Source organism: Cataglyphis hispanica, chromosome 18 (assembly GCF_021464435.1).
Source record: "Cataglyphis hispanica isolate Lineage 1 chromosome 18, ULB_Chis1_1.0, whole genome shotgun sequence".
Taxonomy (NCBI): domain Eukaryota; kingdom Metazoa; phylum Arthropoda; class Insecta; order Hymenoptera; family Formicidae; genus Cataglyphis; species Cataglyphis hispanica.
The window spans coordinates 1,329,070-1,343,865 of NC_065971.1; the positions used below are offsets into that span (position 1 = coordinate 1,329,070).

The following is a 14,796-nucleotide window of genomic DNA, read 5'->3' on the forward strand; positions in this document are numbered from 1 at the left end:
TCTCCTCGTAAAGAGACGGAGAGGAGCATCAAGGACGTGTCTCGAATGAATGCAGATTAAAGGACACGCTTTCACGAATCGATGAAATTCGTTTACATACGCGAAAATTTTAAATGTCACATCGTCTGGTTTGTGATGTCACGTCCAGAATCGCGCGCGCGTCCGCCTCGAACGCTCCTTTCGAAAGTGAATTAAAATGCGACATCTTCGCGACGAGACCGTGTTTTGAACTCTGACGCTTTCACGTATCGATATATTAAGCAGAAGTGACGGACGCACGTTTCGAAAGTGGATTAAAATGCGACATCTTCGCGACGAGAGCGTGTTTTGAAGTCTGACGCTTTCACGTATCGATATATTAACCAGAACGTGACCGATATCGGTTATCAAAATGGAAGTTAAAAGTTTAAGGAAATTCAGCAATTTGGGTGGAAAAGTAGCTCATCTGATAGCAAAATATAATCCTTTCTAAAATGTTATGATACTAGAAACTTATTATAGAGAGATCTATGCTTCGAGGAACTGCGATATCAAAACTTCCTGATACCGAAGATCTCTAATAATAAGGATATTGATTGCCAAAGGTATCGAAGTAGCGGTATCTGAATCTATATCTACCAAGAATCTATAATACCAATGATTCATGGTATCATGTAACCGGTAACCAAGGATTCATCAGCAAGATTTATGGTTTCGCAGATCAACGATGTCATATAATTTATCATGATCCGAAGATCTATTAGATCTATTAAAAGTATTAGAAGTACATCAAAACTTTGATGACAGAAAGAATATCCGATCCATATAGAAATTAAAAATCTAAAACGACAAAGATGCAACGCGCGAATTTGTAAAATTAAAAATTTCTATAATATCAAAGATTTATGACACGAGAAATTTATAGTTTTGGACAGACACAAAAAAAAAAAATACGAGCGTGAAGATAATGACAACATCTCGATGCATATGATTAAAATACTAGAACAATTGAATGGTGCACGGAGTATTCCTACACGACACTCACACTGTATTACGCGATGACTACGACATGTACTTGGCGCGAATTCCTTGAGCGTGATACGCACGACGATACATATGCTCGTCGCACGCGTTAAGTATGTTTCGTACAGCTATTAATAAGGAGACACAATGTGTACGTTTGTGTTAGTAGCGTATATCTCAATCAAGGTGACATTGCTTAACCCCTCATGGAGGGGAACAGATTTATATCTGCTAGCCAGTTCGATAAATCTCGATATTGAAAAATATAAATTTATGATTTTTTTTCTATTTTTTCCCAAATTGTGATGTTAAATTAATTTTTAATATTTTGAGGAAAAATAAATTTTTATTTTTTTTTACGTATTTTTTAATTTTTATGCATATTTAGGAATATAATTTTATATATATATATATATATATATATATATATATATATATATCTGTTATACTTATTTCATAAATTCTTTTTCACGTTACTGTAATAATTATAAAATTGTAAATGCATATTAGAAATTTTTCAAAGTCGCTACAAGATAACGTCAAAGAAAGCTTATGATGATATGACCTGTATGTGAAATCTCGAGACATTCATTTGAGTTAACTAATATAATTTATTTCAATAAATGACATGACTTGTCGGATAATCTTCCTTTCATTAGTTAATAGACGAATGGACAGATCAGAAATTTCACTTTGCTTGTCTTATCTGCAGAGATAAGACGGTACAAACAGGTGCGGTAATTATAAAATTATCCTAACACTGCGCGCATTAAACTATTAGACATTCAAGCTTAATTGCATGTAAAGACTAGAATCTTTTCATTACATTAGCTAATTATGTAACGAAGAAATATACATGGCGAGAAAAAATTTGCGGAGCAACGAGCAATGATTATTTTCATATATTTACCAGAATAATAATGTTGATTGTACGCCATAGGATTATCAATTTCACGCACTAACTAGTCTTTTTATCTCGTCTTTTCAATCGCGATTTTCATTGTCGAATTTCTTTACAAATACAATAAACGCGGGCGAGTACGTGAGATGAAACATGTACGAACGGTGACACCCAACTGATTCAGTTACCAGTCGAAGACCACTGACAGGACTGTTATCACATATCGCATGTGTATTATGTCGGCCGGCTTATTTATGTAGCAGAAGTTAAGTACACATACGTGTGTGGCAATACATAGGCGTGGAAGCATACTGGACTAGAATGAGAAAGTAAAGCAAATAAAAGAATTAAAGTAGAGAAAAGAATAAAATTAATAAAAATAAACTTTAGAATATAGAAGATTATTGCAAGATTCAATCAATTTTAAATAAATATAAATATATATATATATATATATATATATATATATATATATATATATATGTATATATATTATATGATACATTATATTATGTTAAAAAATACATTAATTTGTCATATTATATAATTTTATGATTTCTAAATAAATTTTTCAAAATTAATTTAAATTTTTAAGCTGTGTGATACTTAGATAATTTTGAATAAATATTTAGGAATAAATTTGCAATAGTATTTCAAATATAAAAAAATAAAATGATTAAATTAAATAAAAATTAAATGAGCAAATCATAGTTGTTAATGCAAAGGATGCACAATTGCATAAGATTAGCGTGGAACTTAATCTTTTAATCCGAAGAGTACATTATTAAAGAGATACCTTTTACGGAATGTTTTTAAATAACACGAACGTGATGATAAGCATAAACTCTCAAATTTGATGCTAGCAGGAATCCGAGCGAAATAACGCGAGATTTAAAGATAGTCTTCATTGAATATCTATCTTATTATATTTTTAAAGATTACAATTCTCTAGACAACAATCTCTTGTTTCTTTCAATCTCTCAGTTTCTCAGAGCTTCTTATATCACCGATTATTTAAATTTACAATAGAACTTTTGTATATTTTAATTGAATCTTTTAAATATTGTCTATATTTATCATGAGATAATTTCAAATTAAATGTCGAGAGTTTGAAACATTTTATAGCAAATATAATTCTTTAAAGGAAGTTTAAAAAGTAAATTCTCGTATATCTGTTGAGTAAAACTTCCCTGAATTTGTATACATATTTAAGATCGACAATAAATCGTTTTAAGAAGCTGTCCTATAGTAGTTCTGTGATATTTTGTGTATCTTGTTTCAAGAAAAGAATGATAAATTCTGAAAGAAAAAGAGAACGAATCCAATTTCAATTTCTAATGTTGACACGAAAGATCGCGCTTATACAAATCTCGAATTTTGCGAGACTAGCAACGAATGTAGATTAATGCTTGATAATATCGAATCAAAAATTATCGCCTGAGAAAAATCGGCGACGCCAATATCACCGATAATATATTAATTAAAGAGCCCTTTAATCATGAGGCCGTCAATGCGGCAGGAAGAGCGGAATCGCACCGGAAATACGGCGATTGCACTAAAGTGGGTTTGGTTTTTTGACCAGAAGCTATCTTCGCATAGGAGATACTGTTAACTCGAAGCTGCGCCAATGAAGCGACTGAATAAAAATTGATCTTATCGAAAACGCGAAGATCGATTTATTGCTTACTAAATAGATTAGATTAAGAAATCGATGTCTATATATATATATATATATATATATATATATATATATATATATATATATATATATAATATTGCATGTTATATATAAAAATTCTAAATATATACATATTAAAAGATTATAAAAAAATAGTTTTTTAGTTCCACGTGACTTTTGTGTCATAATTTGTTAATTATAATTAATAAAATATATTTTTATAACTTCTCGAAAATAATTAATTTAATATTTAATTGCGAAAATAATGTTCAAAGATTTAAAAAAAGATTTATATTTAAGGCCAAATAGCCCTTCTCGATCGGGTTGAAACGCTCTAGAAATCGAACATATACACAAAGATGATACCGATACTGTTCGAAAGGGCATTGTGTTGCCGGCAGGAAGCGCAGAATTGCACAGGAAATACGGTGAACGCACCGAAAGAGCCGAGAGAGGAGCTGTATGTGCAAGCTAGCGGACCAGGTGAAATCGGAGCCGTATTATTATCGGCACTCGTTCTGGAAAGTGCTGGCCAGGTCTGTTGACACTGATAGCCGAGGCAAACATTAATTCATTCCCGTATCGTCGTACGCACGTATGTAACCGAGTATCCAAAGCAGAAGCGAGTTTCGTGATAAACGTAGTGTGTAGAATTTATAGCGACATTCGGTCCCCTTCTTCTTACTTTGAGAAAACGAAGAAATTTAATCGCTCGCGAGAATATGATTTAAAGTACAACAATGTAATTAAGCATTGTGCTTTGGAATTTTCATGAAACAGAAAGGCGTTTTTTGATTAAAGATTCGTTTTAGCACATGATAAAGAATACGAAAGGGTACATAATAGAAAACATGAATTAAATATTTGCAAGAGATAATTAATGAATTCACTCTATAATATCAATCATATTACATAAGATGAAACAATTTTTGAAAGAAAGAGTGATATTAATTTGAGCTAATTGATTTGCGTAATAGAAGAAGTAATTAAAATACTATAATTTTAGCGCTCATCCAACAAGTTAAATAAGAAATGTTAATCATCATCTGAGCTGCCTAAGTAATAGTTCGTCATCTAATTATTTATATATATTATTGTCTCTCACGATTATCTTCTCTGTTGACGTTAATAAGCCGTGCTATATTTGATTCAACATTACATTCATATCAATGTGTACATACAAGGAAATAAACGCAATAATGACTTCAAAGTTCAAACAGTAATGACAACATGCCTATTTTTGGGCTGTGACATTGTGGGAATAAACACCGATGCCACTTTTTTTATCGTAGCGATACAGTTACGATATTCGCATTTCAACGCCCGCAATATCCAGTCTTATAAAAGATCAAAGCAATAAATACATGCGTACAAATAATTGTCATAAAATTAGAATCAGATTTTCGCTCAATAATTTAATATCTATCATTATTAAAAAATAATTTTTATTTTTTCTTCTCAATTGTATCTGAAATAAACCAAGTTATGCAAAGGATAACATATTTTTTGTATTACGTATTGTTCCTCTTTCATGAATGACGAAGCTTGTTGAGTCATCTCTATTTCGCACTTGTACATCTCGGATGAGTGAGATAGAAAAGAAATTGAAATATTTCACTACTGTCGCAAAAACAGAGGAATTTTCCAGCGCATCACTATGTTATATATATATATATGTTATTCTGTTGCGATGAAATAATCTCTTGTTGAACATTCCACAACGATTATAGAATTCTATTTTATTGAGCATATATGTGTCACAGATACGATTTATGAACTATCACGCGGTATTTCGTGCAATTATTTATATTATGTACCAAGATATTCAATACTAGCTTTTTGTGCATCGCTGTTTATGTCAACTTTTAAAAAGCTCAGAGAAATGAGAAGTAAAAAAAATAAAATTGCTATTAATTACCCTGGTAATCACTAGAAAAATTTCAACGCAATATTTCTCATTAATGTTTTAAAAGTAATTCAATTTTTTATTGTAAACCTGATTTTTTACTGAAGCTAATTTCAATGAAGGAAAAAAAATTAGATTTTGTTAAAAATAGCTCATTGTAGCCTAACATAAATATAATGATTATGCCTCACAATCAGATATAATCACAGTTGGTTTTGATATTTTTCAGTTAATACATTCAAAACGAAACCGCAGAACTATGTCGATTTTTCGCGAAATAATTACACAAAAGCATACACGAATATTTATTTAAAAACGACGTCAGTCGTTTACATTTATAGGATTATTATTTATCAAGAGAGATTTGCTTTATATGAAAAAATTCTCTTCAATCTTTATAAAAAATTGTATGTATAATTAACAGTAGTATCAATTGTAGTATTGGTGCTTTAGCATCGTCATTAAAATTCCCTTCGGAGAATTCTGTGAGAGAATCCCTTCTATGAGAATGCAAAGTTTAAAAAAAAAATCTGTATTTTATTTTATTATTGTATAGTATTTTATATATAGATTTAATGATCGTAACGACCGAAGATAAATTTTCGAAGCAGACGCGAAGCCATATTGCAAGGCATGCCGACGCGTAACGACCTTAGTACGGCTCTTCTAAGAGTTCGAAAACGCTTCAAGTGACTCAGCCATTAGATTGCGGAACGCAGAAAAGAACTTGCATACTCATCCGAATTCGAATTGCGCTGAATATCATCGCTATTAAGACGTCACTGTGGCGCACTCGAAATCTGCTTTTAATGGCGATTATAATCGCTGTAAATTTTTTAGGCGTCGCGGTAATTTACAGGAAGATTATTCCGCGTGTTTCCCCGCACTGCGCCTTACTTTTTCACACGGTTGAGAAATTACATCCACTGACATTTATCTACGTCAGCCTAATAGAATTTTGCATGCGAGATCATTTTGATAAGACGCGATAAGAGATTGCGGATGTAAAAAGAGCCGTTGTCTATAAGTCGAGTAACATTCCATATAGATAATGAAATGGAACAAATTTCTAATATTCAACACATATAAATAAATAAATAAATAAATAAATATATATATATATATATATATATATATATATATATATATATAACAGCTTGGTTTATACGTTCTGCAATTATTCGCGGATTTAATTAGACGAAAATAAAGTTGGACTTTATCTCGCGAAACAAATATTACGTAAGAATATGTAAATATCTCATTTCTGCGATGACTTAACATCACAGATAATATTGTCAGTATTTCGGCCGGTTTCCGTTTCGCCTGGCCATGGCCATACGCTTTCGAGACGAGTAAGGATGTCTCGACTGTGACGGCACACATCCTTAATGTCCCTAAATATTTATCTTGCGTGCTTCGTCAACGAACGAAAGATTGGAACAGTTTTAGTTTGTTCTGTTATTGTAGGATCTTATTTCTGTCTAAATTATGTCTAAATGTAATAACCTAATACTAATAAAATATATTTAAAATATCAAATAAAACTTTCAAATACGATCAAATTTTGTATGCAAATAAAAATTTCAAATATTAATTTAGAGATTTAAAATTACGTTCAATTTTTTCATATATGAAAATCACTAATACTCCACTAGCTTCTTTAGTAATCAAGCATGCATTGTATTACAATTTCGCATTCTTGATTCCAATAAAATTTTTATTTGGAAATAATAATGCAGATGAATTGTTCGCGATAAAGTATTTTAATTAATCTCGAAGGAATAGCAGCAATACGAATTGACAAGCTTTTATTATCTACAGAATAGTATATAATTATATAATTACGTATCGATATGATCGATCTTTTGAATGGCGATTTTTATTTCTCATTAAAGTCGTCTCTAATTGCTGTTCAACATTAATTAAGCTGCGAAGATAACACCACCGTGCGAGGTCAGAACGATCTTCTTACTTGTCAATCTGACCATCGGTGAAATTAACTCCAATAAGTCTACTTTATTCTGCCTAATTAAGAGGCAATTTGAGTATCCGGTAAACAAGCACGCGCCGACATTCCATCTGCCACAAACGGATCATTTGCGTGATGTTTCTTTTTAAGAAGCGGACAAAATTAAAAAAAAAAAAAATGCACTTAAAATTATTTCAGATTTTAATTAATCAATTTAAAAAAAAAATGTGACAAAATGTGCAAGCAATTCCAGATATTTTTTATTATTTTTTAGGATTATCATTGTTCTTTGTTATCTGATATTATCGTCTTATCACATATTATCATCATACATATATGCAACTGAAAATTAACTGTTACCTTTAAAATTCATCAATATTTATCCCGAGTTTTAAACGTTTAAAGTAAATAATCCCAAATTAAATAAAAATATATATAAAAAGTCGCAATTTTATAAAATAATTGCACAACAGATTTACAAAAATATTTTACTCGTGGCTTATGAAACTTTGGAAGCGCAATTCTTTGCCCCGCGGATTATATTATAACGCGACTCTTTTGCAAGAAGCAGTCTCCCATTTCGCAATATCTATGATCGCATATCATACGCGATAGAAAACCGCGACAATCTACTCAGTAATCGCCGTAATGTTTGCACAACGACTCGTTTATTGCCAGCTTCGTAATCTCTTGAGATTCTTCGCGTATAGAGACGCCGCAGAGACAAAGTAGCCGCTGTGGTTTGATGCAGGAAATACTTATTACGGTAATCGGTAAAAACACAAGAAAAGATTTTAATAAGATCGTCCATCATTAAGAGTGTCAAATGCTCCATACATAAGCTAAAACTATCCACTTTAAAATAAATCAATTTCAAAATTTCTAAATATTTTAAATAATAATATATCAAACTTATTTTTTATTTATTTTTTACTTGAATGGATCTCGGCGTTATGTATACGGACTATCATTATATCATATGGTCGTCTTTAATAAGTGTGTAAGCAAAAAAGTTGCTTTCTAAGACAACTTTTCTCGTTTTTAATTATGTATCTAAAAATATTTATTTTATTATAATAGTTTTTTGTAGGACATTATCCCTGGGGACATCAAAAGCATCTGTTCATTACGATGCGACTTGGCAGTAAAATTTATGCGTTTAACACGGCGTTGACGCGGCGAACAGCGATTTTCTCTCTCGCGCGAACATCGGTAGACTGGTCAGTATTGCGTTAATAGCTTGTTAATTTCACGATATGCCTCGGTAACGTAATCACTTAATACAAACAAATTCGACACGCGGATTACACGAAGAACAAGTTCTGAATGGCACGACACGAATCGTGTATCCTTGCGACGACATTTCCTGCAAGGAAACCCGCTAAAGTCATCGCACGTTAAATAACGTGAAAGATGAAGGACGGCCGTATAAAGAGGAAATGTATAATCTCTCTTATGTTTTATGGCTGCCGGCTTTAGGTTAAATTTATGATCAGGATAATGAGATCTAATATTGCAAATGAGAGCTTTATTCACGGATCAATTTGGCGGAAAATTCATTACGCTAATAAATTAACGCAATCTCCGCGATATTATGTATTGTAATTGATATTTTATTCGACAGAATATGTAACCAGATTTACCCACGAATTATGATTTATTATAATTCGCGTTATCATGTAACGAAAAATTGCGCTTCGTACTAAACTTTTATAAGCCACAAGTAAAATATTTTTATAAATCGATCATGCAATTATTTTAAAAAATTGCGATCTTTTATATCTTTTTATTTAATTTGTAATTATATACTTTAAACGCTTAAAACTTGAGATTAATACTGATGGAGTGAACGAAGTAGTTGATTTTAAGGAACAAGTTAAATTTAGTTGTAAAAATAGCACTTGTTACGGAGTTGATTCTGCAAAAGCACACCTTTCCCGTTTCTTGTTTAATTGCCGAGTGTTGCAACATTGCTTGAAATAATGATCAATTAGAAATTCTAAAAATTGCAGTACGGCTTGCAACCATACAACATCCTTTTTCCTCTTAAACTTTCAAACGAGCGTAGCGGCGCGTTTCATAAGCGCACAATACAAAATTAAAGGAACATAACGTTATTTGATTTAAATTTACGACGGCGATTAACTGTAATTACTGCGGCGAACGACTTCTCTCTAGACGACTTATTACGGCGTGCGAATGAATCATTGCCCTGTTTCCTGCAAGCATTAAAAATCGTAGCTTTCACAAAACGCATTGCAGAACTTAAGATTTCCTGTATTCTATCAAAATGTTCGTTTAAACTGGTCACTTTTATTTTATCCCCAGTGTTTAACAAACGGAATAAGCGCGGAATTAATTAACATAATTTTTTTCCTTTTTCTTTTTATCCAAACGAAATTCGATATGCAATTTGCATCAATTGCATAATTGATGTACACTATGTTTTCGTCGCAAACTTTTCATCAAAGTAATATTAAAAATTATACCGTAAATCGTTTCAGTTGGAAGAATGAGAAAATATGTTGCAATGAGAAAACAGCACGCAGAAGTTACTGCTATTCAATGGTGCTTCTCTCTTTCTCTCCTTTTCTCTCTCTCTCTCTCTCTCTCTCTCTCTCTCTCTCTATTTTAGATAACGTGTTTTAATTTGCTCTAAATATTTTCGAATAATTGTTCGGCGAGCAGAGAACAATTAACAAAAACATTTCACCGACATATTATTACGCGACACGTAGCGGAAACAGGTTGACTGACGAAGTCAGCTGATCGATGTGAATGGAAGATGCTATTTCACGAAAATGCGATGCAACAATAATGCAGCGGTACCTAGTCGCGGTATCTTAAGCGCTTGCACATTAAGACACGCATGTACGAGAACGTGCGTCACGTTGTAAGAGACGTCCTTTGTAAGTTTCGACTTAATGGTTCTTATACTCCCACGTGCCACATTCATCTTTAATTCTCTTTCTCTTATGCGAATCCCGCGCTATCCTAATGTCTGTTCGACAGAGTTATATTTACCGCACTATTGTGTCCGCCCTTTCTCTTTCCTCTGGATAATATTTAATGTTACGTGAAATAAGTATCCATGTCTGTGAAAATTGTTGTAGAAAGTATATATTAAAGTCTATATTAAAAGTTTATATTAAAAGTCTACGATAAAAGTCTATATTAAGTGTATATTAAAATCTATATTAAAAGTCTATATTAAAATTAAAATATAGATTATTTGACAACATTTTAACTTATTATAAAAATGTTTAATAATAAAACTTGATTAATTTTGTATAATAATATTGGATAAAAAACAAATTTCTTATTAATTTCTGTTTTGGTTAATTTTTCAACAATTTTAATATTAATTTCGCATCTTAAAATTGCATAAGCGCGATTATACTTAAAGAAAGAATCACGGCTGCATATCCGGGCGTGAAATTCTGCTCGGCAATATGAATACAATAAAGATCGAACAATGAATAACGCGAATGGAGCATAAACAGACAATTTAAAGTCCAATGAATAGAGAGCCACGCTGAACGGAAGTCAGCGTATTGATAATTCGCTAAGAATTGATGTCAATTTAGCGTGTCGCGACATAGTAGCAGCATTGCCATTTCTCATTGAGCTAATTACAATCAACAACTCTGCTCGAAGAAGCAGGCCGTATGTGACACGAAATTAATGAAGCACTTTCTTAATAGAAATCTGATTTAATGAAGAGCACGTCAGGTTTTCTCACAATGCATGAGTATCTTTGAATAGCTTCTAATTTAAAAGCGTTCGTTAAATTAATGATGCCTTACTCTCATCTAAATCAAATGTTAAAATAATTTCATTAAATGTTAAAATAATTTCAATCTATCTAGGAAATTCTTTTCTCTGCTAATACGACATATTAATATTATGGAGTAAATTTAAAATTAATTTTGAAATACATACATAATACATATACATGTATTTTTTTATAATGACACTTTAGATTATTATTAAAATATACGAGTAAGAAAAATTATATTTAAGAGAAAGACTCCAAATGAAAAAAGAATTAAATTCTCAATCGTTTCTATAAAATATAATTCATTAACTTGTGCGTGTGATACGTCGAAAATATTTTTATATTTCATAATTATATTATTGAATTTCGTAATATGCAATTACTGATAACAATATAATGCTAATGATTAATCATGAATTGCCAGCAACATATCACACACACATATACAATATATGTATACAAAAATATTATCGTCAACAATTAACATTAATTTATTCCCATTCGAGAAATTATTTATCTCGCGTATTTAAAATTTAAGTGTAATTCTTCCAAAGGATTTTAAAAATCTTCATTTTTGAAAGTATATATATGATTGATGTCATGAGCGATTATACTTTTTCTTTCTAACGATTAATTTCGATAATTAAAATATTAACGTATGAACGCGAAAAAGAGAAAGAAAAACAACTGAGATCTTCGTTATTGCGATGTAGATACTTAGACTAGAGTGAAAGTGGCAATCACCTACTCCGAAGATCGTATCGTCGTGTAAAAACGATTCTGCCGGATGAAGATTCTGCACGTAACTCACGCATATATATATATATATATATATATATATATATATATATATATATATATATGTATGTATGAATGCACGTACGTAACGTTTTTAAATCAAAGGTCGGCAACCCACAGCTCCGTTACACACGCGACTTTCCTAATTAATTGAGTAAGAGAATACATCGTGCACCCCGATAACATATCCATCATAATTTCTTCAACGTCACTTTCAAAAAGTATAGGCATATGTTACCGGTGACTTCGATTTATTACCGATTATTCATAATCGTTATGTAATTATCGACATAACCAACTCGGCAAAATAATTAATAAAGTGATAGAACATAATTTTACACTCTTTTACAATTAATAATAATTTATAGGTAATTAATAGATGTTATAATATAATAATAATTTTAAATAAAATATAATATATAATAAATACAAAATATTAAAAATTATTATTTTTACTTTATTATACTCTTATCCAATTTACATTGAAATGGATATGCTTTCGCACAGACAGAGATTTATCAAAAGAGATTATTAAATTACCTTTCTGGTGCATCGTATGTTCGCGTATATACGTCTCGCGTGTCTCAGGTTTGATGATCGCACGATTCACCGCTCACGGAAAAACATTCTCGCGATCCCGGCTCGTGAAATTCGAACGATTTACCGCTTTAAGTAATCGATGCGGATGTTTGCGCCGACGTTAAGTTTCCGCTCCGCCGACTTAATTCCCTCGGAAAATCTGCACCGAACGGACGCCGCGCATATGAATAAGGTTGCACGCGCCAATGCGCATTCCGCGACCGAACATCTCCCTGGCAGGGAGAAAGAATGAGAGATGTATCCGGACGGGGACCGTTAGCTTTACGTGCATGCGAACAATTCCGCGGGATGATACAGTTACGAATGTAATGCTTTTATGCCGCTCGTTGCCGCTATCGGGGACGCTTCAATTTCGCAGATATCTATATGTTTGGATCATTCGATATCGAAAATACATTACGACATCCGCATTAATCGAGGCAAAAAGTTTTGACAGTAATAAATTAGTAGAAATCGATATATAAATAATTTATGTATAGAATATACAGATTGTAAATCATTTTTATTTTTATTTTATATATTTTGACAGATTCTTTAATCAAAGTAGGATCGATTTTTTTTTATTTTTTATAGAGAATGCCGAAAGAAGAGAGTCTTGTCATGTAAACTTTTCCATTTTCGAAATTATATATTTTTATTTGTGCATTAGACAGACAAATTAAAATTCTATTAAAATAAGATCAATTCTCTAATCTGATTAAAGAATACAATTTTGTAATCGATTTCTTGATACTTATCAGGAGGCAAACTTTCAAGTGCTAATTATTCGATAATAACAAGTGTCTCAAACTTTTCGAGGAAAAATCAATGGCAATTTAACGACAAAGAATCTGTCATTTAAAAAAAAAGTAGGAATAATAAAAGTAAAATATTTTGTATAATGCTAATATTTTCATTTGCGTAAAACTTATTCAATTGTAAACATCATTTTTTTGACACATATACGCCACGCGCGTTTTGTAGCCCTTAATTTATGGCTGTCGCGATCGACAGCGACCGTTACCGTTAACTTATTGCATGCCAATAAATTGTCTGAATTATGCATTAGCGACTACGCGATTCCACCGCTGGCCATCTTTTGTTCACTATTTCATAGCGCGCAAAATACCGAGAAATTCGTCACCGTACATCGATTTGTCAACCTGGCATCGTTAATTACGTCTAGAGTGCGCGAATCAACCACCTGTTCTCGCCTATTCTCATCGGCTTACGAGGCGCCGCCGTCCGTCCGATTCCCACCCAGCGTTTCCATTGAATATGTTTTTTTTTTTTTCAGACAGCCCCATTTAGCGCTAAGTATGCGACGAGAATGTGGGTTATTCCCTCTTTCCGCAATCATACTCTTTCTCTCTCTCAAGCTATTCATCGTCATGTCTCCTTCTTCCTTTCGTTCCATTTTCTAAGGTCGTCTAAAAGCCAGCGGACAGAACTTTTCTATCAATCATTTCATAAATCGAGAATAGAATAGAGGAAATATGACCAATACCTTTTATTTTCAAATGTTTATACGTAATAAAAATGAGAATTTTAATATAACAATTTTATTGTAATATAAAAATAATCTTAAAACGCTTCATAACTAAAAAGTCTGAATTCACCAAAAGAGGGGAGGGGTCATTGACCTCTTATGTTGTATTTACACGAATGATTTCATGTGATACCAATTACGACGGCGAGACGCCAGATTGGAACCATATACGCTTTCATCCCATAAAATGGTTGCATATAAAAAAACTCTGTTGCCAATGGAACAGCGAGTTTTTGCTAAGAAACATATATTCTGTTACTTCTGTATTTAGACATCCGTTGCTGGATGTTTGTGTCTCGATTGTGTGAGGAATCTGTCATTAAAAATAATTTGAAAAATTTGTTCTAATCGTAATGTATATATATATATATTAGAAACAGAATATTTCTATATATTTTTCTTCGTCTTTTATTGTCCTTCTTTCATTTTCTCGTACGGCCAACATACAATTTAAAATGCATCGAACAATGATTCCTGTCATGACGTCACAACGTAGAAAGTCGACAAGAAAAATCTACATTCCTGCATGTGTCTTGGCAATTTTACATTCACTACCGTGTTAGCCGAACGGCTTCAACCTGCTCGTCACGTGAGCCAAATAAAGCGTCGCGTCGCTTATTCATATTGTATTCCGTC

General features: G+C 32.0%; 1 protein-coding gene across 4 annotated transcripts in view; it reads right to left on the bottom strand.

Moving 5' to 3' along the window:
* Positions 1-14,796, bottom strand: part of LOC126856334 (spectrin beta chain, non-erythrocytic 5) — a 63,092-nt gene that overhangs the window by 42,721 nt on the left and 5,575 nt on the right. For 3 of the 4 annotated variants that reach the window (XM_050604745.1, XM_050604746.1, XM_050604744.1), the window contains exon 1: positions 1,913-2,066. The exons of the other annotated variant lie outside the window; for it this stretch is intronic. In XM_050604745.1, coding sequence (XP_050460702.1) covers positions 1,913-1,940 — 28 coding nt within the window. In that variant the 5' untranslated portion in view covers positions 1,941-2,066. Of the gene's footprint in view, positions 1-1,912; positions 2,067-14,796 lie in introns of those variants that run through there. 4 annotated transcript variants of the gene reach the window in all.